The 27,053-nt window shown below is 45.4% G+C and overlaps 1 protein-coding gene across 8 annotated transcripts in view; it reads left to right on the top strand.

The window, feature by feature from the left end:
- The window catches only part of KDM2B (lysine demethylase 2B), a 1,129,854-nt gene that overhangs the window by 830,736 nt on the left and 272,065 nt on the right, over positions 1-27,053 (top strand). For all 8 annotated transcript variants that reach the window (XM_078667529.1, XM_078667528.1, XM_078667527.1 and 5 more), the window contains one exon: positions 23,366-23,509. In XM_078667529.1, the coding sequence (XP_078523655.1) occupies positions 23,366-23,509 (144 nt within the window). The remainder of the gene's footprint in view (positions 1-23,365; positions 23,510-27,053) is intronic.

The following is a 27,053-nucleotide window of genomic DNA, read 5'->3' as shown; positions in this document are numbered from 1 at the left end:
GGGGCAAGTCAATCAAACGTTGGCACTTGGGAGAAACGATCGTCGTAGGAGACCATTGTGTCCCTGGTCGGGCAGCCTCACCATCTACCACAGGCTGATACTGGAATTCAGACAATATGAATGGAGGTCCGTAGGCAGGTAATGTATTCCAAGAAGGGAAGGTCTCTGATCCTTCCAGCCATTTGTCAACTATGAGATGGCGTATGCCTTATTCTCACCACTCATAGCTGCCATAAACTCTCCAAGTCCCTCGGCGATGGCTGTCCCAAAATGGCCGCTTATAACTACGCAGCCCGAACTCAGGACGACAAGAATAAAGGATCCCACCAGCATTGGCAGAAGCACTGTTCAGCGTTCTCCAGTGGGCTCAAGGGGGCAGACGAGGAGGGTTAGGGGAGGAAATGTTGCAGCACCTCTGACCTCACTGCGCCGAACGTCGACCCCACTGGAATTATAGCCTGTAATGGTGCCCGAGGACCAGTTTCCCTCAGCCGTTCTGTCGCAGATGCGGCCTGCCTCCCGTGTCACATTCTGGCTCGGTACCTCAGCTACACGTGCCCCCGGGCCTCCAGTAGGTCATCCAATCGGTCCTCCAATCATCACCAGGGGAGGTCGCACGGAGGACTCCTTAACCTTCTCCCATCAAATTAAGTCCCAGCTCCACCTCGAGGGACCGCCACGATATTGGGTTACGTGAGTCCCAGGCTCGACAGGCCATTGCCCTCCGGCACCGCTCCTTCGCTATTTATCAGTACCGGAGGGTCACAGGCACACCGCCTCCTGTCTGAGGCAGCCCGGAGTCCCAGAGAGCACAGGGACGCTGTAGGGTCTTGCTTTAGACGGATATATGTGCAGATGTTAAGGGGTTTAGGCTGGTGGGATGCGGAGCTCTACTGGAACGCAGCCATCTTGGTTGCCGGTAGGCCACACTCCCGAAGGAGACCTCTTTTAACCTTTGGGGCCACGGAAAGAAGTGGATTATATTACTTCTGTGGTATGAAAAAAAGTGGAAGCACTGCAATTGCTCTTACCCTCTGCTGAGACAAAATCCAACGTCCTGATCAAAATTCTGCAACTGTCCCCTGCAGTTCTAAAACCCTTCCTCCCATTAAAATGAGGTGCTGTTGGAGCCAGTTTTGAATGCTTGGAAGAAGCAATTTTTCAGTCTGGCATCCAATAGATTAACAATTTCTTTCCTCACACTTTTCACCAGAAAGATTGCTTGTACAAGTCTAATCTGCCGAATTGAATCCTTATGATTTTGCTACACCACCTCCATATTGTGAGTCAAAAGACTTGACTCTAAGGGCAGAAAAGCTTTTGCTTCTGGAAACCTAGTTCTCCGCACAGCCAATGCTGTCTACTTTCTTGGCAACATGTCTACTCCTTGTGGGAGCTGGTGAAAATGACATTAATCAGTCAACGTTTGCGCACATAAAGGAGCAGCTCTCCGATTTAGCCAGTGATGGCTTGGATGCTTCCAAGCAGATTTTGAACTGCAGCCTGGATTTCAGCAGCAACGCGGCTTCTCCATTGCCAAAGCTGTCACTTTCACCAATCTTCTTGCATGAGGTCCACAAGCTTTTTAGGAGATGTCCAGACAAGAATACAACGTGGCATGGTGGCTGGGCCTAGGCTCCTCCTGAAAACTGTTCCACTACATGTACCGTCGTTACTGGTATTCTCCATGGGACAACTTTCTCTGCTCTGGGAGCTGTCTAACTGGCCCAGACCGTTCAGTCACTCTATTGCTCCTTTTTTGGGTAGGAGTAAATAAAAGAGATGCCAACATCTCCAGGTGTTCCAGTCTCACCCATCGTCTGCTCTAACTGCATTCTCAAACCCCCTCTGACTCCTCCCTCCTCCCTCCTTAACCACCAACTTCAAAGTTGGAGGTGGATGGCTTCTTCCACTTCACCACCAGTTCAGAGACATTTTATAGTGGTTCACTCGGTGATTCAGCTTATCCGCAGTGGCTACTCCTGTCCTCACTGCATTGCACTCCTTTTATCAGAAAGGGCTCTCTGGCATACTCTTCAACCTTGGAGGCGGAGTTGCTTTCCTTGCTGAACAAAGGTGGGCTGTTGAGGTAGTTTATTCCATCTCCAGAAAGGAAATCTATTTTTCTTGAGCTTTCACTCCTATTCACCGTAGGATCTGAGTACTTTCAGTTAAAGGTTCTGATTTTGTCTGACTGATCTGCTGGTGTTCACTAAAGTGATGGCCATGGTGACAGCTTCATTCAGAAGGTTTGGATTCCATGAATTTCCGTTCATAGACGACTCTTAAAGTTGGGCTCTCCTACACTGGTTTTGGAATATCTTTAGTGCCCATGATCCCCCTGTATGATTTGTGTTTTGCCATCAACACACAGAAGGTCCACCTTGTTCCTATTGAGGAGTTGACATTCATGGTTGTGTAGTAGGCATGACCAGTATGGAGGCTTCTTCTATTCCTAAAATGAATGCAGAGAGTACGGATATAATTCTAATGTATCTTAATCCGAATCTGATCACAGTTCCACAAGTCCTACAGCCCATGTGTCCTGTTCGTCCCGAACACCATATGGAGCCCTTTCGAGGTGCCAGTGTTTACAGCATGAGGGGGATCTTAGTCACAGATTTGCCTGCCTGTTTTCTCAGATCTGCATTTGTGAATTTATCCCTCCACCTTCAATGTGGGTTGTCCATTCAGTCTCCAGCTGCTGCAGGCTGCCATAGTTAAGAACACCTACTTGTTAGATTGGGGTGCCCCTCTTGGCGAAATCATGGTGCAGTGTCTTTGATCCACTTCAAAACAGTGGTGCCACTTAAACCTTTTGGAACTTCGGGCTGTCCACCTTGCCCTGAAGGCATTCCATCCATCCATCCATCTCAGGCAGCGCCCCTTGATTCTTTTAGATAGCACAACCACCAATCATATCAACAGGCAAGGTAGTGTGGTTTCCTGAGCCCTGTGTTGGGGGCTTTACACCATAGTTGATGGGCTATATATTTGGAGCATTTTCCCATTGGTAGCCGTATGTGGGAGCAGATGCATGGAGACGCCTCTCCCTAGAAGAACACAAGTTAGAACTACATTCTGAGTTGATGGACATGATCTTCGCCAGATTGGGATGTCCTTGCCCAACCTCTGTCTCATTCAGCAAGCAGAGAGCTTAGGTAGGAAAATCTTGAGACAACTCCTTTTATAAGTAATTGAGCTTTTTGGCCTCTGAAAGGGGGCAGGATATAATTCGCAGTATTCCTTTTAAGGGAAAATGGTAGCAGACTGTCCCATTCTGTAGTTCAACTATCTTAACCAGTTCCTCCCTGCAGAATTTAAAGATGCTAATTCAGGTCCGGGCAGCAGTCCAAAACAATCACTGGTTGTGTTCAGCAGATCTTCAAAAGGATTACATTCACGTAGTCATGAAGCACCTCCGACTCAGTGGGGGGAAAACTTACTTTATCTCAATGTGCCTCCTTGCCCGTGATATCTTTACAGAACCAATTGTCCTATTAACTACCTATCTGCAGCTGCTACCTTTTACATGGATGTCTGTATCCACAGGAGCAGTGTCAGCTCTATCTGCCTTGAAAATTGAATTCTCTTTGAGCTACCACAAATCCTTTAACTTGCTACACCCAGTAGGATTGGATTCACCCCGGCAATTTAGAGCTACAGCATGGCAAATGCCTTCTTTCCTGCAGTGAGAGGTACTGCCATCAGACAGGCAGTGGACCACTTCCAACAGCAACACAACTGTCAACTTGCTGGTTCAGAGTCTTCGTGAACTAGACTCGTCCTGCATAGTGGAGGTCTGGCATGCCACATTCCACCTGGGCACCTGCAACTTCATCTGATGGATCTTTATGAGCAAATGCCGAAACCTCTCTGAAGAGTACTGCATGCTAAGCCAAGTCCTACTGGACTTTATTTTTGTAAACTTCAACCTTTGTTTCGGTGTTCAAACTGTTTTCAAACTATGATCTTGGACTTTCTATTGGAGCAACAAGCTGTATTGTAACTTAGCAGAGAGATTCAAATGTTTTGCAGTGCAGTTGCCCATTATCAATGCTGCGGTTTTGGTTCTTCACATGTACTGACGCATGTACCGACATGCATGGGACCAACAATCTCACAATCCTCAGACACCCTCCAAGTGGCTTCATGAAGCTCTTCAGCAGCTGAAACTGCTCTCTCTGGTGCCTTATTCATCTGCAAGTTCAACATCTTCAATTGCATCATGGCTTGATCAACCGTCTAAGTTGAGCCTGACTTCCATTGTGCCAAGCTACCAGAGGGTTAAGCACAGGTCAGCTACCTCCCACGACGAATGTAACATTGATGGCATTGATTCCATCAATGACTAGTGCCACATAGCTATCACATTTCTGACTTTTTCTGTTACAAGCAGGACTTAAATACGCACCTTTTTGTATTTGCCACTTCCATGCTTTTGGTTTAAAAGTTTCCATAATAATGCAAATTCAGTAAAACAGGAGTAAAACAATCTGAAGCTGCTGCTGTTTGTCTTATAGTTGTCTTTCTGTGCTTTTGATCGTGTTTGAATTAATTTTTGTAAGCAACCGCATAGTCGAGGTAGGCGCAAGGCATTTTACCTAGCTTTTTCCTTTATAGGTGCGCATAGAAATGTATACACATACTTTAATTAGAATTGTTTCATTTTCATTCCGGTGATGTATCTGCATTTCATATATTAATTTACTATCAGCGCTCATTTTTAATTTGTAAATGCAAGTTTGATTTAGAATTGCTTGCTCATGTATGCTGTATAATTGCTTTGTTTAATAGATAATTATTTATAGATATATTCACATGATTTATAATGTTTTCTAACATTTCTTGTGGTATTTATTGCATTTGATATTCTTCCATGTGGTGCCAGCCATTTTCAAAACAATTGGAAAAGTGTATTTAATCTGGGTGCAGAAATACCAAGCAAAGAGAAATCTTTGACTTCTTTGGAAAGTGAGATCGAGCAAGGCCACAGGCAGGCATCTCTGAGCCTACCTGGTCTCACTGGCTTTCTAGGGATGACATAGCTACTGTGCGCAGAGATATAAAACCATGTTCTTCATACCGAACAACAGTTCTGGTGTACAACTAAGATTTTGGGTGAGAGGCCACCTTAGAAACGTGTACCAGCCCTTTTGGTGCTAAGACAGCGTAGTTACGGCGTTGGAGAGCAGAGTGTCTCTCCATTCTTTAATACAGGGAAAGTCTGAAAAACTGTTAGTGTTGCTGTTCCTTTTAATATCTTTTATTAATCACTTTTAATGCCACTACTTTGTTTTATTTTCCTAAACTACACTCTTCAGTGGAGATATTCAGTTCTCCAGTATTTGGGGTGTCTTTCATAGATTCACATGCCTGAATCATTCCCTGTCCTCGGAGTGGGAGTCCCACGGTATATAAAAAAGCAATAATATGCCTGTAATAACCAAAAAACCTTGGTAATAACCAACCAGGAAGTGAAGTAGCCCTAGCTATAGGAGCAAAAGCTCCCACACTCATGACAATCCTTGTCATTTTGTATAGACCAAACTGCAGCCAATCAGGCGACAGCACCCACCAGAATGTTCTCCCCAGTGGCTCAGGCTCTCAGATTTTCTACCGCACATCGTGTGAAGGGAGTCTCCCTGAGCTCTGCTCAGTTTCTTCTTACTTTGGTTGGTTTTTTAACCTTCAAAGGATGTCTACTTCTAAATCCCTCTTTAGGGCTTGTGATTCCTGTGGAAAGCTAAGGCTGTTCAAGAAGGATCCTCACAAAAAATCCATATACTGTCTGTATCCGGCTCATGAGGCGAAGGAATGTAAGATCTGCAGAACCTTCCCTCAAAAGACTCTCAGGGACAGAGAAGGTTGTCTTCTCCTGTGGCTTCAGAGGATAAAGGACAAGGATAACCCTGTTTCAGAGGTAGGGGGCATTGCCTCGGGGTCTTCTGTTTCCTCAAGGAAGAGGAAAACTGAGGTTGAGGTGGCTTCTCCCAGGGCGAAAGTGTTGAAGAAGGCCCAGTCCTCTCAGGATTCTGGCTTGCCTACTACTTCCAAGAAGGTGTCTCCACCTGTGAAATCTACAGTTTCCAAAGCAGCTACTCAAAAAATGTCACCTCAGATTACACCTCTAGCCATAGCAGAGTCAAGTACAGCCTCATTATTGCCATCTCTTCATGTGGCCACTTCTTCCACTTCAAAAGTGACTTTTTCCTCACCAACATCAGCTATGGTGATCTCTTCAGCCTCCTCACCGTCGATGTTGGTTCAGGTACAAATTAGACCCATCCCGTCGACGAAGATAGTTCCATCGATCGTCGACGCTTCTCCGTCGACGGGAATCCTGAAGGTACCGTCGACGAGTTCTTCGTCGTTGATTCAGCTGTCGACAAATATCCTGCCGTCGACGAAGAAGGCCTTACCGTTGACATCCTCGTTGACGAAGTTACCGCCGACGACATCCTCGTCGACGAAGTTACCGTCGTCGAAGAAAATGATCCCGTCGACGAAATCCTCGTCGACGAAGCAGACACTTCCGTCGACGAAGCCGCTACCGTCGACGGCCGCTCCGTCGACGACGGATCTGGCGACACAGGCGGAATCAGGCTTGTCATCCGCACCGGTGGCTCCGTCGACGCCTCCACTGTCAACCTGTACGGCTATGCAAGTGTGGTCAGCTAAAACATCCACTATACCTTTGCCATCACCGGCTACCACTGCTTCGCTTCTACAGAAGCGTGGTTCATCCTCCACAACTTTGTCTCCTTTAAAACTGCCAGATAAATTACTGGATTCTGAAGAAGAGGAATCCTATGAGGACGACACTTTCCGTGCGGCCAGGAGCCCTTCTGACTTGCTCATAAAGGTTCAAGATCTGGATCAGGAGGAGGAAGAATTTTTCCAGGAACACTCTGGGCAGGAGAATGGGTCTGCGCCTAACATGCAAATGCCTATGGATTTATTCCAGAATCTCCAATATATGTTGAGCGATTATTATCGCAGGTTTCCGCCTTCAGAATCGGGGGATTCTCATGTCTCTACGCCTAGGCCAAGAACATCTACGGCAACTTTACAACCGCAAGAATCCGTTTCTCAAATGACAAATGAGGAAGCACGACCCACAGTACCTTCTTCACCAGTACCATCTCATCAAGCAGGGGGTGAGAATTCTTCGGAAGACGAGCGAGAAGACGGTGTATTGGACGACAAGTCCGTATCGTCGGAGTGGGATGACTATCAGGCACAAACCCCCTCTCCAGCGGGCCCACCTACGGCGGATTCTCCGCCGGTGGACATTGCCAGTTTTCACAAGATTATGGAAAGAGCTACGAAAAGGTTCCTCATCACAATGGAAGCTAAACAAGACAAATGCTTCCTATATGATTTTAAGGATTTGCCGCAGAGACAGAGTTGGTCTATTCCAATCATTGACTTTATATGGAAGGAAGGTCCGAAAATAATGGCTACACCAAATTCTCTACCTGCAGTACTACCTCGGGTAGATAAGAAGTATAGAGCACCTACTTCGTCACCGGCATGCCTTATTGGTCAGGCTAAGACGGATTCAGTAGTTACACAGACAGCTCAAAGAAGAGCCAAGAATCCATCTGCACAGGTCTCTGCTCCCCCTGATAAAGACGGTAGACGTCTTGACTCGATAGGGAAGAAGGTGTCAACTATTGCGGCAACCACGGTCCGAGCCGCAAATTCACTTGCAATACTTGGGAGGTATGACAGGCAGATGTGGTCTGACATATCGCCTTTCATCGAAAAACTTACCGAACCAGATAGAGCTGAAGCAAGAAAGATCCTACTAGAGGGAGAGAGCGTTTCATCTGAAATAATTGATGCTGCTGTGGACGTGGCAGCACCAGGCTTCATACAGCTGGCGGGGGCAGCTGTTTTTACGGAGGAAAGGCTGGTTAAAAGCTACATCCTTTCGTCTAGAGGTCCCAGACCAAGATCATGGATATGGCCTATGATGGGTAGTTCCTTTTTGGACACCATGTTGACAAGGCTTTGCAAGCCATAAAGAAAGATACAGGGACGGCATGGTCACTGGGCTCTCTACAATTTCGAAAGTCTTCCTTTCGTGGCGCAAGAGGAAGAGGCAATTTCTCTAACAGAGGAGGTTATTCACAGCAACGCTCATACAGTAACACCCAAGAAAATCAAAGATACCAGCCATACCGTCAACAAACATATGGCCAAAGGAGAAATAATTACTCTCAATCAAGAGGAAAACCCTCTTATCGAGGAAGAGACAACAACAAGAGCAAGTGAGAAGCAAATCCTGCCACCACTTTGTCCCAACCTGAAGCAAATTGGAGGAAGAATATCCCGATACTATTCAAATTGGTCCAAGATTACCACGGACAGATGGGTCCTGGACGTGGTTTCCAGGGGTCACATTCTCGAATTCATCAAAGCCCCTCCAAATTCTCCCCCAAAAGGACCATTTCCAGCTCATCTCAAAGAGCTGTTTTCCCAAATACACTCAATGATTCGGAAAGGAGCAATAGAAAAGGTACCTCAACATCAGAGGGGAACTGGATTTTATTCAAGATTTTTCCTGATCCGCAAGAAGTCGGGGGAATGGCGCCCCATCCTCCACCTGCGTGCCCTCAACAAGTACCTCAAAAAATTATCTTTCAGAATGTTGACGCTTCAAGAAATCCTCCAGTTTCTCTCAGTAGAGGATCACATGGCAACACTCGACCTTCAGGACGCATACTTCCATGTGCCCATTTTTCCCCAGACACCGGAAGTTCTTACGGTTCAGAGTGGCTGGCAGGGACTTCCAGTTCAAAGTACTCCCCTTTGGACTATGTTCAGCCCCCAGAGTTTTCACAAAAATGTTGGCCCCGGTGTCCGCACACCTGAGATTAGAGGGAGTTCAAATTTATCCCTATTTGGACGACTGCCTTATCAAGGCCAGTTCCATCGACTTGGCAAAAACTCACGTTCAGATATGTCTATCACTATTCCAGAGCCTGGGTTTTTCGGTGAATTTCAAAAAGTCTCACCTGACTCCATCGCAGAGGAAGTCCTTCTTGGGAGCCACGTTGGACACAAGACTCGCCCAAGTGTTTATATCAAAAGAAAGGCAGGTGAAGATTCACAAGATGGCCTCAGCACTACTAACAAGAAAGTGCGTTTCTGTTCGCAAGTTCAAGTCTTTCCTCGGGATGATCTCATCCTGTATTCCTCTCACCCCCAACTGTCGCCTGCGAATGAGACCCTTACAAGAGGAACTCAGTCGTCAGTGGGTGCAAATAACAGGCTCAATCGAGGACGTCCTCAAAATAACCCCTCGGATGAGAAACTCCTTTCAGTGGTGGGGGCAAGGAAGAAACTTGCAGGTGGGATGTACATTCCAGGCAGAAGGACCCAGATTCATCGTGACCACAGATGCTTCTCTGGAGGGCTGGGGCGCCCATCTCCAAGGGATGACAGTCAGTGGCAAATGGAGCATGTAGCAGAAAAAATGGCACATAAATCTGCTGGAACTAAGACATTTTTCTCGCCATGAAATCCTTTCAGACGATCTTGGAGGGCTCTACAGTGTTGATACGAACGGACAACACAACCAGCATGCATTACCTGAACAAGCAGGGAGGCACAAGATCGGCCCGGTTATCCCATTTGGCGCAGGAAATTTGGAATTGGGCCTTGGGTCACAACATCGATCTGTCGGCGGTCCATGTTCCAGGGGTTGCCAATGTCCTAGCGGACTCACTCAGCAGGTCCTCCGGAAGCAATCACGAATGGGAGCTACATCAACCATCCCTGGATCAGATATTCCGAAAGTGGGGTAATCCCGACCTGGATTTGTTCGCAACAGATCAGAACCGGAAATGCCAACGCTTTGCAAGCTGGATTCCCCACAAAGACTCGTGCGGGGATGCCCTTTCGATGAATTGATGTCGAATATTTGCATACGCTTTTCCGCCAATTCCGTTAATTCCCAAGATCATCAGGAAGATGAAGAGTCAACCATGTCGCCTAATCCTAATTGCTCCAAGGTGGCCCCGGCAATATTGGTTCACCGAAATTCTCCTCCTCTCTGAGTGCAGGCCAATACAACTGCCTCGAATACCGAATCTTCTGACAATTCAGAGGGGCAAGGTGTACCATCCGGATCCAGTTTCTCTGAAATTATCAGCTTGGCTCCTCAGCACAATGAATTCGCCCACTTAGACTTTCCTCATGATTGTCAAGAGGTTCTAGCTAACGCCAGAGCACCATCAACGATTAAGACCTACAAGCTCAAGTGGAAGTGTTTCTGTGCTTGGTGCCAGACTGTTGATCTGCATCCCATTCATGCTAGACCAGAACAAATATTGCCTTTCTTCCTGCAGCTGGCTAGATCGGGTTTGGCGCATTCAAACCTGAAGGTGTTTCTAGCAGCCATTTCCCGATTCCGTCTCCAGCAATTTTTCAAGGGTCTATTTCGTATGTTTCCTCCGATTCGACGACCACCTCCTGTTTGGCATTTAAATGTGGTGCTAGCACAGCTCATGTGTCACCCCTTTGAACCGATCCATAAGGTTGACCTTAAGTTTATTACTTGGAAAGTCTCCTTGTTATTGGCTTTAACCTCTACCAGAAGGGTCAGTGACATTCAAGCATTCACGTCTAAACCGCCTTTTTTTACAATTTACCACTGATTCGGTGGTGCTGCGGACCAATCCAAGGTACATGCCCAAGGTCCCTTCGGACTTTCATTTAAATGAGCCGGTAATCCTCAAGACATTTTTTCCAAATCCACAATCACCAGCTGAACGAGCTTTACACTCCTTGGACATCAGGAGATGTCTCAAGTTTTATCTTTCATGAACAGCAGCTGTGCGCAAGACAGATCAGTTGTTTGTGGCCTATGGCAGACTGCGCCAAGGCTGTGCAGTATCCAAACAGACTATCGCCAGATGGGTCTCGTCAACAATTAGACTCTGTCATCAACAGGCAGGAAGACCCTTACAGGCCTTACCTAGAGCGCATTCTACAAGGGCAGTTTCCTCTTCCACTGCTCTGTTTGCTGGTTTTGCCTCTTCTGCAAATCTGCAGAGCTGCAACGTGGTCCAACAGACACACTTTTAGGAGGCACCACTGTCTGGACTCAGCAAGTGATGCAGATGCTTCGGTGGGAAGAGCAGTTCTTCGCAATCTTTTCCATTAAGGTGAGCCTCTGTTCTCCCGCCTCCTCTATGCTCTTTTTAGACGCTTTACAATGTCTTTTGCATTTTATCATTATGCATGTATACTATGCCCCAATTAGCGTCTAGGAGCATTATGTTATGGGTACTCCTATCTATTCTGATTCAGGCATGTGAATCTATGAAAGACACCCCAAATACTGGAGAAGAACAATAGTTACTTACCTGTAATCTGTGGTTCTCCGGTATTGGTGTCTTTCATAGATTCACATGCAACCCGCCCACCTCCCCTCAGAGGCTCCCTTAGGCAATTATGTTAGTTTCCCTCCTGTCATATAGCTACTGTTTATCTTTATAATGTGTTAAGTTAGCATAGGCGTATTAAATGTTTAAACGCCATTTTTCCTTTTGCAGCTTCTGCACACGACACTTAATTGTTGATTTAGCTTTCAACCTAGTAGCCCGTTGTGGTTTACATGAGAATAATATGTTATTGCTCTGATATCAGCTTTGCTTAATAAACTGTGTCTGTACAGAGAGTGCTGAAGCTTCAGGAATAACACGATACAGAATTGTTATGAGGTCTGATCTCCGCACCTTCATAGACATAACATAAGTGCAGCTTCTGCCAACTTTAGGCTTTAGGCGGGTTTTATATTGCTTTGCTTGGAGCACAGATACACACTTGATGCTGTTCGCATGCAGAGAGAGCTGGTGTATGCTGATGTGATCTCTTCATTCTAGGATCTTGAGGTATGGGCCCGCCCTGTTAAAACCCAAAGAGACCTTCTTAGCTATTAATATAATATGTGAGTTAGGGAGGGTGAGAAATAAGTGTTGTTAACCCTTATTCATGTTAACATGTTGTCACCGTTTGCTTTCTATGGACTAGTAACTATGCTGATAACTTTGCTTCTGATAATCTGTTTCCTTGTATTATCTAAGATACTGCGTTTGACAAAACGGCATTAGGAAATAAATATTTCAAATGTGCATGTGTCCTCATTTACTCCACGTTCTGGTTTGAAATGATTGTATAACGAAAGAGTGCTCATGTGTTCCACGTAACCTGAGGTATTGTAAGTTCATGTTCTGGTTTGTCTAAACATTGGGAGTCTGTTATGACCAATGAGACACTGTAGCTAGCTTGGTAAGGGGTTTGTTGGATACTGAGGTGAGTTTTGGGTCACCCTAATTCGCCGAGGTTCCAATCCTCTGTGCACAGTTCTGTGGGAGAACAGAAACCCTGCTACATGGCGCCCATTCGTTGGTGCTCTTATATCATGACACTCGAGTAGTATATCATTCAAACCTTAACCCCTTCACTATCGTTTCCGGAAAACGGTGGTGTCGGAAAAACCTACCTATTTTTGAAATAGGTCTTTTCAAGCTTGAATCTATCTAAAACGGTTTCCTTGAATTACTACCCAGTTGTGCTACAAAGTTTCCTTTGTTTTTCAGTAGTTCCGGTGTAATCATGGCGCAGGCTGTGAACAACCCGCAGCATAGTCGCATTGCGGTGCGCAACCATTTACAGACTTTCCAGGTCCCAGTGGATGGCTTAGCTGTGATTTTAGTGGTGTGTGCAGATCCGGCGTACCCTTACGAACTGTTTTACTCGTGGGTAACGTTTCCGGCAGTGGACGCAAATTCTGGTGTGTTCCACACCTACACACCCTCACCTGTACCGGCTGAATATACGCCGTACAGGGCACTGGAAATACCTATTGATCATTGGCAGCATCGTGTTTGGTTTGATGGCGCCCTACCCCACTCTTTGTCCGCTGCGAGGTTAGGTCCTTTGTCCATTCCAGGCACGAATTGGCCTGCGTTGGCTGGATTACCCCGCACCCGAATCACGGCGCTTGTCCCCTAGCGGATATTCGCAGACTTCATGTTGTTTCGATTGCCGTGATTCGTGCATTAGTGCAATACATAGGTCGTCATCTCCCGGGTGGTCCCCCGGGGGGTCCGGCTGTTCAAACGGAACATGGCGGTTTAAAGCTCAATCCGGTTATGGTCAATTTGGTTTTTGGTAAGCGCCCCGATGATAAAGATGAGTTCCCTTTCTGGCTTGCCGAGAAATTTGACCAACTGGAGGCTGTGTTTCCGAATTCTACTCCTGCTGATAAACATAGAATGTTGACGATTACTTTGCCTAAGGATTTAACTCCTGAACTCGTTGACTGTGAAAGTTGGGGGAAAACTTTTGCGGCTGTTTATGCGAGGTGTTTCGGCACCCCATCTATGTCCGTACTGCCTACGATCGTTAAACGTGTTCAGGATGATCACGGACCGGAAGCAGCGGTTCAATTGGGTATGCGCCTGTGTGGTTCTTTTGAGATGGTTAGTGATTTCATACTCTCCAATATAAAGGGAGATGCGGTGAACTTTCAGGTGTCGAATGCTTTGGCTGCTCTACCCGATGCCGAAAAACCCAGACAGTTGGCGAAGATAGTTGTGGCCGCATATAAAACTATAGGTGGCACAAGTAAAGGTCTGAAGTATTTTGCTATCAAGGAGAAAAAACAACCACAAGGGCAGTCTGCTGAGGCAGATGTCCAGCCCAAGTCCAAAAAACAAAATTGGCCTAAAAAACAGAAACAGGGGAAGCAACAACAGCAGACTCAGGATTCTTATCCTGCGCCACAAGTTTCTGCGCCGACAGAGAGAGTTTATGTTTTGTGCGATCGCGTGATGATTAAATCACCTGATTGATTTCAGGTTTCTGATCAACGCTCTCCTCGTTCCTTTCAGGACTCATCGGCCCCGAAGACCGGTGGAGGAGGAGGCGGAAGGGGACGTGGTGGCCAACAAGGACGTGGCCAGCCCCGCCAGACAGACGGCGCAGGAAAGCAGGAGGATTCTACGCCAAAAAGACCGCAGTTTGCGAAAAAGAAAGCCGCAGCCTTAACAGCGAATCGATATGCAACAGATAGTGAGGTCGCGGCTTCAGAATCTGACGTGGGCTCTGACCTTGCTGGACAGCGCGGCGGAGATTACCATAGTGAGAGAGGCGCTGCGTCCACTACTGAGGGTGACAGCGTCTGATGTCTACGTTGTAATAGAAACAGCCGATACAAGACTTGCTCCCCCTGAAAGACTTTATGAAATTGTCCTGTTAATTGAAGGTGACATACAACGTACCATCAAAGGGGTATTTTGGGAAAATCTTTCTTCTACGTATGATATTTTGCCTTCGGAGGCTGACTGGCCCCCACCTTTTGTGCTCGCGGCGCCGCGAGGGGAGGAGGTGATCCTCCCCAGTTTCGCGAACACTGTCTCGAAAGAGCATGCGCAGCATTTTGCAGAGGAGTGGGCTCAGGCTCTTGCACCGGCTCTGTACCGTAACCAATGTGGTTGGGATAAATTGTCCCCTTGCCACGAAATGCCCTTGCGGTCTCAGCCGCAGCCTCAACCTCAATATCCCATTCGGCGTGAAGCCAAGGCTTCCGTCGCGGAAATCCTTGAACAATTGGAATATCAGGGAGTTATTGAAACGTGTGTGTCACCGATGAATAATCCTCTTTTTACTGTGACCAAGCCTGACGGATCGTATCGTTTGGTATTGGATTACCGGCATTTAAACTCGCATTGCCGTAACTGTGCTGTACAGAATAATCACGGCTCTGCCCTAGTGGATAGTCTAATGCGTAAGCGTTTTTAAAACAATGCTTGACATATCCAACGGTTTCTATGCCCACAGATTGGATAGCTTTAGCTCCCAATGGACCAGTTTTACATGCGCTGGGGTCCAAAAACAATTCCGGCGTCTCCCAATGGGCTATAAGAATAGCCCTGGTATATTTACCGCACGCATAGTCTCTCTTTTGGAGAGAATCGACCCAGATGCTTGCTCGTATGTGGATGACATATATCTCACAGACGACGAAATTTGGGAGCATCTGTGTCGTGTAAATTCGATTATTTGTAACTTTGCAGACATGGGTTACAAATTTAACTTTGCAAAATCGCACATTGCTGAGTACACAGTGTTGTTCCTGGGCTATGAGCTCAACAATGAAGGTAGAGGTTTAGCTCCTCACTTCTTGGAGAAATGCGCACAGTTGCGCGCTCCTACAACACTGAAAAAATTACAGTCTTTACTGGGCTTTTTAAATTTCGGGAGGACATACATTCCGGAATATGCCCAGCGTATCAAGCCTTTGTATGCTTTGATACAACCAACTTTTTCAAAAATCATGCTGGCTGCCTGAGCACTCAGCCGTCTTGCAATCCTTGCAGGCTGATTTGCTCGCTTCTAAATTCCTACTGACTCGTGATAACCACACCAACCTGGTGATAAGAATAATTCCAGGGACAGTGGGTTTCACGTACCTCACTTTTAATGAAGGAGACACAGTACCTATTGCTTACAAGTCACACTTGTACACTTCGGCTGAAATGCGGTTTCCCACTGTGGAAAAGGTTTTAACAGCTGTGCAGATGGCGATTCTTAAGGAACGAGCTCTGTCACAGGGGAAACGCATGTTGGTTGTTACACCGTGTCCTCATTTAGAGGCGGTCACGAAAGCCAGTGTACCAAATTCAAAAGCATTGCACCCTCGGTGGATCCAATGGGCTGCGTCCTCGACGTCCACGGATGTCACGTTTATTTTTGACGCCTCGTTACGGTTGCAAGAGTACTTGCAGTATGAATTCGTTCATCCTGCTCCTCTAGCTATGCGACCTTTGGAGGACTTCCATTGCATCATTTACACTGATGGTTCGGCGCAGGTTGCGCATGGCTCAAAACATGCGTACGTTTCCGCTTGCGCCATTGTGGTCGGTGCCATGGTGAACGATGAGTTCATATCCAAAGAAGTACACACACTGCCTCTGGGAGACTGCACCGCACAATTGGCAGAGCTTCGTGCGCTTTTACTAGCGTTGGAGTACGCTGATCCTAGTGTTACTACTCTTATTGTGAGTGATTCTTACTACTGTGTCCAGTCTTACAATGAAAACTTGTTCTTTTGGATTCAAAATGATTTTCGTGATTCCAAGGGTAGCACAATAAAACACAAGATGATCTGGGTTCGAGTGGCAGAGCTTAAGGCTACGTTGCCGCTCGTTTTTGTAATTCATACTCTCGGCCATCAGCGTGTGGGAGTCCACGCTGTCGGTTACTCGCTCGCTGATGAAGCGCCGAAATCAGCGGTGTCTACATACTTAGTTGCAGCGGTTACTAGGTCCAGAAGTAAGATTGATGATGACATCTTGGCGGCTGTTGCTGCCACTGAGAAGGGAGGTAAACATCATACGGGGTTCCCTTCGAAGTACACGTACCACTTAAGTCCCGAAAAGGTTCCTTTTGTGAAAATTCCTGACGTTGGAGATCGTTTGATTCCCAACTTGGATCGCAGAGCTGACTTGATTACAGCGGCACATGAAGGTGTGGCGTCTGCGCATGCGGGCGTCTCGGCCACTGTAACTCAATTACAACAACGTTTCTGGTGGCGGGGGCTGTACAAACAGACGCGAGATTATGTCCTTCAATGTGACATTTGCCAGCAGATTAAACATTCGACTGCTGCGCGTCCACCACAGACACAGTTGTACATTTCTAATAAACCACTAGGTTGTGTTTATTTAGATCACTGCGGTCCTTTTTCCTCTGATACTGCGTATAAGTACATCTTAGTAGCAGTGGATTCATGCACACGCTTTGTATGGGTTTGGCCCCATCGCAGCGCTGATTCACGGACTGTCATTAGAGATTTGCGTATCTTTGTAGGGATTTTTGCCTGTGGTACCTTCCATTCGGATCAGGGTCCGGCTTTCGCCTCTAAGGCGTATAAGGATGCCATGACTTCGATGGGGGTCCAAGTCAAGTTTTCGTCTCCCTACAGACCTGAGGGTAATAGTGTAGTGGAGCGAATGAACCGTGATTTAAAGCAATCTTTGACAGCTCGAGTTATAGGCACTGGCAGAAACTGGCTGGCCCACCTCAATGGCATGCAGCGTACTGTTAATAATCTCCCTAGAAGGTCTCTGGGTGGGCGGACCCCATACGAAATGCTCTTTGGCATCAAGATGTACGTCCCTGACCTTGACGGTCTAGACTGCGTGGCTCGCTCCACACCCTTTGATGTAGATGAACATTGCAATGTTTTACAGGATCTACAAAAGACCAGAGACAGTCTTGCAAAGGAACATTTGCCCTCCACATCGGATGTTGCGTTGCAGATCCCGGTAGTCGGCTGGCTACCCCAAGTTGGAGAACTGGTTCAAGAGAAGATCGATAACAAGAAAGAATTTGGTCCTTCCTATCGAGCTCCGGTTCCAGTGCTTGGAGTGAAGGGCACAAGAATAGTCATTTTACCACCGCTTCCTGGTCGTAAGGAAAACAGGTTTATCTCAATTGACAATGTCAAGATACACAGAGTGGCCGATTCTTCTTAGCATGACACCGGCTGTTTCCTGTCCTTCCATTGTGAGAAATTCAGTTTTGCCCACTGCTTCTAATCATGAAACTGAAGTGGCCTTCGAAATACCTGCAGTTTCAAGTCCTTTATTAAGTACTTTGCCTGGTACAAACCATGAGGAAATAGACTATACTTACCCCACTGACTTGTCCATGCCTGACCTGCAAGCACGTTTGGCCACAGAATCCAGATTTTCTTTTGACACTGTTTCCAATGCTTCGAGAGAACCCTCACGTTTTGCAGTTTATACCAGCTTATTTAAAAAAACATTTTTGAATCCCCCTTGGACATATATTTGGCTGGTGCTTTTTTCAATGTACCTTTTTATGTCAATTGGGTTTGTGTTTTATTTTTTCAGGATTATGAATGGACACTATGTCGAGGAAAGAACATGTATTCGACATCTGAATGGAACTTTAGCCCCCCCTTTCCTCATCGCATTCTGCACACAGGTTGAAAAGAGACTTGACATTGGTTAACATCACTGCTTGGCCTGTCCTTGATGGGATAGTGTGGGATGCCGTTAGGTTTCAAATTCATGGTCCTACCGAGGTTGTTAATGTCCCTAATGTGCTTAGAGTTAACATGGGGGATGTAGTGAAACAAAACATACGTTCTGATGACTGAGATGTTCAGGCCGTAGAGTCTTTGTTTTCTGATTTGAAATACTATGCTGCCTTTGATTCGGAAGATTTGTACTTAGAATCTGCTAATTATGGTGATTTGTTTTGCTTTCAACATTTTGGCAATCACTTCTTGCATAAAACAACGTCCAGAAGGAATACTGTAAATTACACACAGTGGGAGCATTGCCCAGCTCCTAAACAAGGCAGTTCAAGTACTTTTTTGAAGAATTACACTTATTTTACTGACTTCAATCAGTCTAATCCCGAGTCCTTTTATTTCAAAATGACACAGAAGCCTATGTCCAAGGTTAGACTTACCGATACCAAATTGTTGTACTCAAAGTCCTTTCTTGATCAGCTAGCTGTTGGCGGCTATGAATTATGGAAGGAAACTATTGACTTAAAATCAGTTTGGGGTTCTAAAAGCTGGCAGGTACAAGGCACTGAGGCTTTGCACCGTGCTTGTCTCATCCCGAATCAAATATTGTTTTTGAATTCTTCTATTTCACAGACAACATGCTTTGGATTGGCTACTTCTAAAAAATTGAATACTCCATCCATCCCTGAGTTAGAAGAATATTGTGGCTGGGGTAATTCTACTCAGTTTTTGATTAGGGACTTGCAAACCCTGTTGTTGAATTCATCCTTTAACATATCCAGTATGGATCCAAAGGGTTGGCTGATGTGGCACAGAAGTGCTGATTCATGCCAGCGCCGTTTTCTGGGTTTGTCTGATGGCTATACACAGGTCAGACCTGATCCACGTTTTGAATCTGATCATTCTGTTACGACTTACTCAGTGGGCAAATTATGTCAAAATTGGCTGACACATTCAAAATTGTCTGCGGTAAAATTACATCTTGCAAAGCTGAATGATGATGTAGATTTAAATGATTTCATAAAAGGCCCGGCTAGTGGTAGATCAAAAAGATGGATATATGCTGCTTATAATGAAATCTGGAAGACATCACAGATTGAGGCAGCGACACGCCTTAGAGCTATAGATCAAGCCAATCTAGAGAAAGTGCTTGCTGTGGTAGATAATAGTATTAACATGCTTTCTTCCCGCATTTACACTTTAGATAATATTGTGTCTTCTGTAGTGGATATTGTGCATGATGAAGTGTCTGTGTTGTACCATGGTCAGAATCAATTACGTTCTATCATGCAATTTGCATGGACCCTTCAAACGCTTAAATCTGGCAAGGTGCCATGGACCTACATGAATGTTTCTTCTCTCTTTGCCCCCTTTAATTTGACTGACAAGCAGCGCTTACTTTCCATGCGAGATGCTTCATTTTCTATGTTACATATTGAGAGATTAGAGTCCTTGCCTTTTTCTGTGGCAGAGGCCAGCGCTGCAACGTGGCTTATCCACGGTTTGATAACATTACCTTTTGCTTTGTATAAATTTAGGAATTGTATGAGATATGTTGCCATAGGTCGCAATGAGCCCTAAGGTAGTGCGTTTCTCCATGAAGTCTGGTCCCTTCCTTTCACTTATAAATGTTTGAAAGATGGACAGGAGATTTATCTAAATGGGGAGGAGTGTACAGAAACACCAGATCACTCGCTAATGTGTAGGCATATACAATTGCACGGTTCTTGTAACCAGGACCGGCCAAACTTAGCCTGTGTTTTAAAAGGGACTCCAGCTCCTGCTATCACCCCGACTTTTACCTTGCTGGGAAACGGAAGTTATTTACTTTTAAATAATGAGGATTGTTGCGGGTTAATTAAAGGTGTTGCTTATGTGGTAACCGTGACTGAGCGTGTAGTTTGCTGCAGAAATGTTCTGTACCCACCCACACATGAAAATAGGGATGTTTCCATCTGGCCACGCATCCCAACCTTGACAGCAGAGTTCAACGGCATGAGCAGAATAAGGGCTCTATTGTCCCAGAAAGAAGTGGGCTTGAGTTTGGCTCGGGAAACTTTCGTGCTTCACATAGCTAACACCCGGACTGAGGTTCAGGCCCTTTTAAATACTGATTTACCGTTACATTTCAGCGAGATGGTTCACTCTATCTTTAACGCGTCCTCCACAACTGGGCTGGCGCATTTTTTTAAAACTGTTAGCAGTGGTCTTGTAACTTCATTTGAAAAAATATTTGGAGTCATCCCTGCTTTCTTCCATTCCATTTTTTCGAGTTTGTTTGGTGGATTCCCGGTTTTACTGGCACTAGCGGCAGGCGTTCTAGTGGTTGTTTGCTTCCTTAAATATGGATGCCCCACATGTGGAAGGTGCCGCCCAGCCCCTTCTGGCGCTGTTTCGCAACCGGATGCTTGAATATTATGGCACGCTGCCGCTTGCGATTTTAAGCACGGCATATTGATTATCGTTTCGATTTTCCTACTTCACCTGTGTCCAGCCTGTGTTTCATTGCCTAAGCTGTGATTTTGACTGGGCCATTGATTTGTGTCTCTGCGGACTGGTTTCTCCTGACGTCGACTTTAATCAGCTGATGAGTCCCATCGTTACTCACGAGTTGGTTTGTACTGGCGAAAGGATTATGGCCTTAGCAGCGATGCATGGACTAATGGGTCCTTGGAACATTCTTACAGCAGCGCAAGATTTCTTGGCACTGAGCTTTCTTGAAAACCCACCGAGTTGTCCTCTGATGGTAATAGAGGCTCCGGTACTAGGAGAACACGTATGTTCTTTTCCTCTTTTGAATTGGATGGCTGAACTGTTTTCGGATGAAGACGGTGATTTCATGTTGGAGGCTGTTGCTGCATATTTTGCATATTCGGTCTTGCCTTGAATACCTTTATTGGTTTATGATGATGCCACCTTTTTCTTTGCATTTTTTCACCTCCCTGTCCTATTGACTTGAGTGCTGTTGAATACTAAAATTGACATTATGCGGTTTTTGCTTTGGATCATGTAGTTTTTCCATCACTTATTATGATTATGACATTGTTCGTAGTTCTTGAACTCTGCTGTCATGAAGTTGCCCTTATCTTATCTTATCCGTGCTCGGATCATGGGGCGGGTGTCATATAGCTACTGTTTATCTTTATAATGTGTTAAGTTAGCATAGGCTTATTAAATGTTTAAACGCCATTTTTCCTTTTGCTGCTTCTGCACACGACACTTAATTGTTGATTTAGCTTTCAACCTAGTAGCCCGTTGTGGTTTACATGAGAATAATATGTTATTGCTCTGATATCAGCTTTGCTTAATAAACTATGTCTGTACAGAGAGTGCTGAAGCTTCAGGAATAACACGATACAGAATTGTTATGAGGTCTGATCTCCGCACCTTCATAGACATAACATAAGTGCAGCTTCTGCCAACTTTAGGCTTTAGGCGGGTTTTATATTGCTTTGCTTGGAGCACAGATACACACTTGATGCTGTTCGCATGCAGAGAGAGCTGGTGTATGCTGATGTGATCTCTTCATTCTAGGATCTTGAGGTATGGGCCCGCCCTGTTAAAACCCAAAGAGACCTTCTTAGCTATTAATATAATATGTGAGTTAGGGAGGGTGAGAAATAAGTGTTGTTAACCCTTATTCATGACAACATGTTGTCACCGTTTGCTTTCTATGGACTAGTAACTATGCTGATAACTTTGCTTCTGATAATATGTTTCCTTGTATTATCTAAGATACTGCGTTTGAGAAAACGGCATTAGGAAATAAATATTTCAAATGTGCACGTGTCCTCATTTACTCCACGTTCTGGTTTGAAATGATTGTATAACGAAAGAGTGCTCATGTATTCCACGTAACCTGAGGTATTGGAAGTTCATGTTCTGGTTTGTCTAAACATTGGGAGTTTGTTATGACCAATGAGACACTGTAGCTAGCTTGGTAAGGGGTTTGTTGGATACTGAGGTGAGTATTGGGTCACCCTAATTCGCCGAGGTTCCAATCCTCTGTGCACAGTTCTGTGGGAGAACAGAAACCCTGCTACACTCCTATGCGAGAAAATCTGAGAGCCTGAGCCTCTGGGGAGAACATTCTGTGGGTGCTGTCGCCTGATTGGCTGCAGTTTGGTCTATACAAAATGACTAGGATAGTCATGAGTGTGGGAGCTTTTGCTCCTATAGCTATGGCTACTTTACTTCCTGGTTGGTTATTACCAAGGTTTTTTGGTTATTACAGGCATATTATTGCTTTTTTATATACCGTGGGACTCCCACTCCGACGACGGGGATTGATTCAGGCATGTGAATCTATGAAAGACACCAATAGTGGAGAACCACCGATTACAGGTAAGTAACTATTGTTCGTATTCAAATAACCAAGATTTAAAAATGCAATTAAAATTAAATAACCTTTCCTTTTAAATTGTACACTGTACTTCACATGGATTTATAGCAAACATTTGTCTTTTAAGCTAGATAAACAGCCAGTACCTGTGAGACAATGTGAGGGTGGCGTAACGCTGGGGATACAGGTTTGTGTCTCGGCGTCGGCTCAACATTCTGTGATTCTGGGCATATCACTTAATCTCCCCATGCCTAAGAACAGCACCTAGAGACCCTCACAGGTGATTAGTCACGCTCTATGAATCAGAGTGTTTATTATCTTTTTTGTGTGTTTGTTTGAGTAGGAAGTTGCTTGATTTCCTAATCCGCCGGCCTAATTATCTGAGGCTTGGCTTCTCACAAGTCCTCTAGGAGAAAATCGAAAATGCTGTAAGAGCACCCAGTATCGAATTAATGTTTGCAGCAGGGGTTCGCCAGAATTGGTAGGTTGTGTGCACCAGGAAGATGTATGAAAGTTCCAGTACTATATATACGGAGTACATGCCTCCTACCTATACTTGTATCAAAGGTAGTTTGTAGGCGGCCTAACTATCATCATCATTAAGGAACCACTCCTGCCCTGCCACCAAACATGCACGCTCTACTAATGGTAGTAGCACTGCAGCAAAATGTGTGTTCCTGTGGAGTGGGCATGGCAGGTTTGAATTCACTAGTATTGACTTCCCGCAGATGGTTGGCAGCCATCCTCCTGCTCCCTCTGGTACTGTGGCTGTCAGGCAGTCAGAATAGCGGTTATGAGAATACTTTGTTTCTACTAAAGGCAGCAGGGAGAGAATGTCCTGAAATTCCTAAGAGCATCTTGATGCCCTAAATCTGCTATGTACGTTATTTCAGTTTATCTCTAGTTTTCTCTAACCCTCTATGTTTGATACACAGCCTGTACTGCCTCACACTGCCGTCTGCTTGGTGTGTGGAGAAGCTGGGAAGGAAGATTCTGTGGAGGTCGAAGAAGAGAAATTCAATGTTATGCTGATGGAATGCTCCATATGTAACGAAATAATACACCCAGGATGCCTTAAAGTAAGTGCCATCAAGTTGCATATATATGCAGTTTCAAAAAGCTTTACAAAGTCACATTTCATTTGAGCTCCTTTTGGAGGTAAAGATTAGACTGGCTGTATTTTTGTTTATCGTTTTGAAGAACCGTCAATACCAGGACCCAGGGCATATTTCTTGCTGTCCAGTAATTCCTAGGTACATCCTCTTTGAAATGGTTGCTTTTCTTTTTGGCATCTTGTACGTGTTTTGTTTATTGCTCTGCCACATGCTGCATACAATGCAGTTTATGTGGCTTGTAATTGGCTTGCGAGCGGAGTTAGCATGAAGACAACTGTGTGTATATATGTGTGTGTATAACTAACTTAAAACCCCAGTATATAGTTGTCTCTTTTCATCAGCTTTATATAACTTTGTATGATGCCTGCTGAACTCCCTAACACACTCCCCAACACACTCCCCACCCCCACCCCCCCGAGAAAAATTCGGAAGTAGCTTTGCTGCATAAGTATTAGTCCTGCACATTAAAGTTCTCAGACTAGGCCATCCATTTTCTCAGACCTTACGGTGTTTCTATAGGTGGCGGAGACCCTGACCTCCAGTGGTGTGCTATATCTGTTTTAGCAATAAGGAGGTCCATTGCTACTAGGAACCTAGCATGGCGTATTCCCCTCCCCGCCATTCCGCAGCAAGACTAGTTTTGGGTCAGGGTGTAGTGAGCTACCCATGACATCTGTGAGGATGTTTCAGATATGTGCCAGTAGTGGTGTATGATCGGGCATTCTCAGACTGTGGAAGAAGTTTCCCATGGTTGTTTTGCATCTCTGCAGTGTGTGCCTAGCCCTTTTTACATTTTGCTCAATCTTGTAGGGCTATAATATATCCGGTGGGGAGATTTTAGTTGGATTAGTAGCATTTTCATGGAGATTGCCAACACCATGGGAGACATTTTAGCCTCCACCCAGTCCTCCGCTTCGATTGTGCCCCCATCTCTTTCCCAACATTTCCAAAGTGCACCCTTGACATCCGGTGTAATGTTTACTAGCGTTCAGTATATTGCAATTGGCACTCTTAATCAGTTAATCCTCTACTGAGCGTGGAGTTCAATTTTAACATTTGTCTCTTGCTGCTTCTCATTCTCCGCTATTACAAGGGATGAAATACAGAGACCAGGTCAGTTCTGCACACTTTTGTATCACTGATCATTTTTCAGCTTCATCGTCATTTGCTTGCTAAAGTAAGTTTCTTGCTCAACCTAACCTATTTTACTTCCTTGAAAGTCTTTCAGGCTGCCCGCCTTTTTATGGAAAATGTAGAAAGTTCCCCCGCTTTCCTACTTAATTCAGCCAGTTATGTGACATGATATCTAGTAATTTATTACTAATCATTCAAAATTTTGGCTATAGTTAGCAGCAGTAATGCATGTTTCTCATTCCCGCAAGCTACACCAGTAATTGCAAATGTCCCCACATCTTCTACCTTCCACTTTGAGAGGCACCTCTGTGGAATAGCCACGATTCTCTGTCTGACTAATATAGCGTTACTGGGAATGCCAGAGTTACGGTGGGGTAGGGAGGAAGAGGTTAGGCCAGTATAAACTGGTGTTACAAGAGAACATTATTTCAAAGTTTGTTTCCATGAACGAGTCCTCCACCCTTATTCAGTTCTTTCTTATGCAACCTTATTTGATCTGTTTTAAAAGTATCCATGTCAATCATCTCTGAGACTCTGGTGTGTTCAGGCTTCATTCTGATGCCCTTTGATCCTTTTTCAGTATCAAATAGGCGCAGGCAAATGGATTCGAACCTGCTGACAGACACAAATGGTGGTGTCTGCCGCCATGCGTTGCAGGACACATGCTTAGCAGTTGCTCACACCCGAAACTTAGAAGAAAACAAGTATTAATATCCCCCCTCCCTCCCACCACCCCCCACCCCCGTTTCCCCCCACTTGATCACAGGAGAGTTCTCAGCAGATTATGAATGTACACTACAAGCCTACTAGGGTTTGAGGAATTTTTTAGGTCCCCCTCTTAAACCTCTTAATTCAATGATGCAGTTATGCCAGCTAATACACGACCCAATAGATAGGGTAACACTATGCTTCTTTTCCAGGGGATACTCATCAAAGTCATAAGCACTGAATAGTCCCGCCCACGTGCGGGACCCCGGAGCAATAGCCAATAATATGCATATATCTACATGTATATATAAATACATATAAATACGCATAAAATACCCATATATATATAGATAATATGCATATACATATACATATGCAGCCTAACATACACCATACTAGGCTCCAAAACTGCCATCATTGCATGTAAAGCTTTTACATTTGTAAAATAAAGACATATAAATGACATTATATAATAATGTAAACAAGAAAACACTGCCCTGGGTTTCTTTGAAACACAAACTTTATTTTCAAAGGTAAAAACAGGCAGGATCATAGAGGCAGCTTTAGCCTAGATATGCTGCATAGTAACAGAAAAATTAGGCGCCGTGCCTTTAAGACCTCTATGAGCCTCCAGGCTCCCATCATGCACCACAGGTGACAGTTAGGTCAGTTCTTTTTTCCGGCTCCTTCTGTGAGGATCCTGGAGCATTGAGCTCGCCAGTTTGTGATATTTTATCACTTTATTCAGGTTTTTCTCTAATTTTTTCGTCTTTACTCGACGTCTTTAGTCCTTGTTTGACTAATTCAACAATTTTTTACTGTTTTTCGGCTATTTTTCCAGTCATAATGCCGGCCTTATTTGTTAAGTGTCCGGCCTGTGGTAAAAAAAATGGCCAAGACAGACCCTCATTCGGTCTGTGTAGCTTGTCTACCATCTTCTCACAAGCCAGAACTCTGTTATCACTGCAGTAAATTGTCTAACAGAACTTTAAGAGAGAGAGAGAGAGAGAGAGAAGAGTAGGCTTCAGTCCCTGTATGACAAAGGAGACACTGTGAGTAGAAGAGAAGATTTTCATTCCAAGAGGCCTTCTTCTCAGCACAAAGAGCGCAAGGACAGAGGGGAGAAGAGAAAACATTGGTCTCCTACTTCTTCGAGGGACAGATCTTCTTCTAAGGTACCTGTGTGCTCAAAATCAGAATTGAAATCACAGTCGCGGCGTCCGTCGACGTCGAAACCTCCCTCGCCGTCGAAGAAGATTTCGACGTCGAAGCAAGGTGAGAAGAGACATGAGCGTAGGCGGTCCAGGTCTGGCTCTCCTACGACTGCAAGAGGGCGGGACTCGACGTCGTCTCATCGACGTCGACAGTCGCCGCCGAGAGGCTCGAAACATAAGTCAAGGTCGCCGTCGAGAGGTGCCATGACGTCGAACCGGCCGGTTGAGGTTTCGACGTCGAAGAGCCAAAGTCATTAGGCGTCGAGGCACACGAGGCCGAGAAGATAATCGCCGTCGAGGCGCATGACGGCGACGCCTAAGAGACCTTCGTCGTCGAGGAAGTCGCCGCCGAGAAGATCGTCGTCGAGGAGGTCGACACCTAGGAGGTCTCTGTCGAGGAGATCGCCGTCGAGGAGGTCGCGGTCGGCGTCTCCTGCGGCTAAGAGGCCTAG

Source organism: Lissotriton helveticus, chromosome 11, assembly GCF_964261635.1.
Source record: "Lissotriton helveticus chromosome 11, aLisHel1.1, whole genome shotgun sequence".
NCBI lineage: Eukaryota > Metazoa > Chordata > Amphibia > Caudata > Salamandridae > Lissotriton > Lissotriton helveticus.
This window is presented reverse-complemented; position numbering and strand designations above follow the sequence as displayed.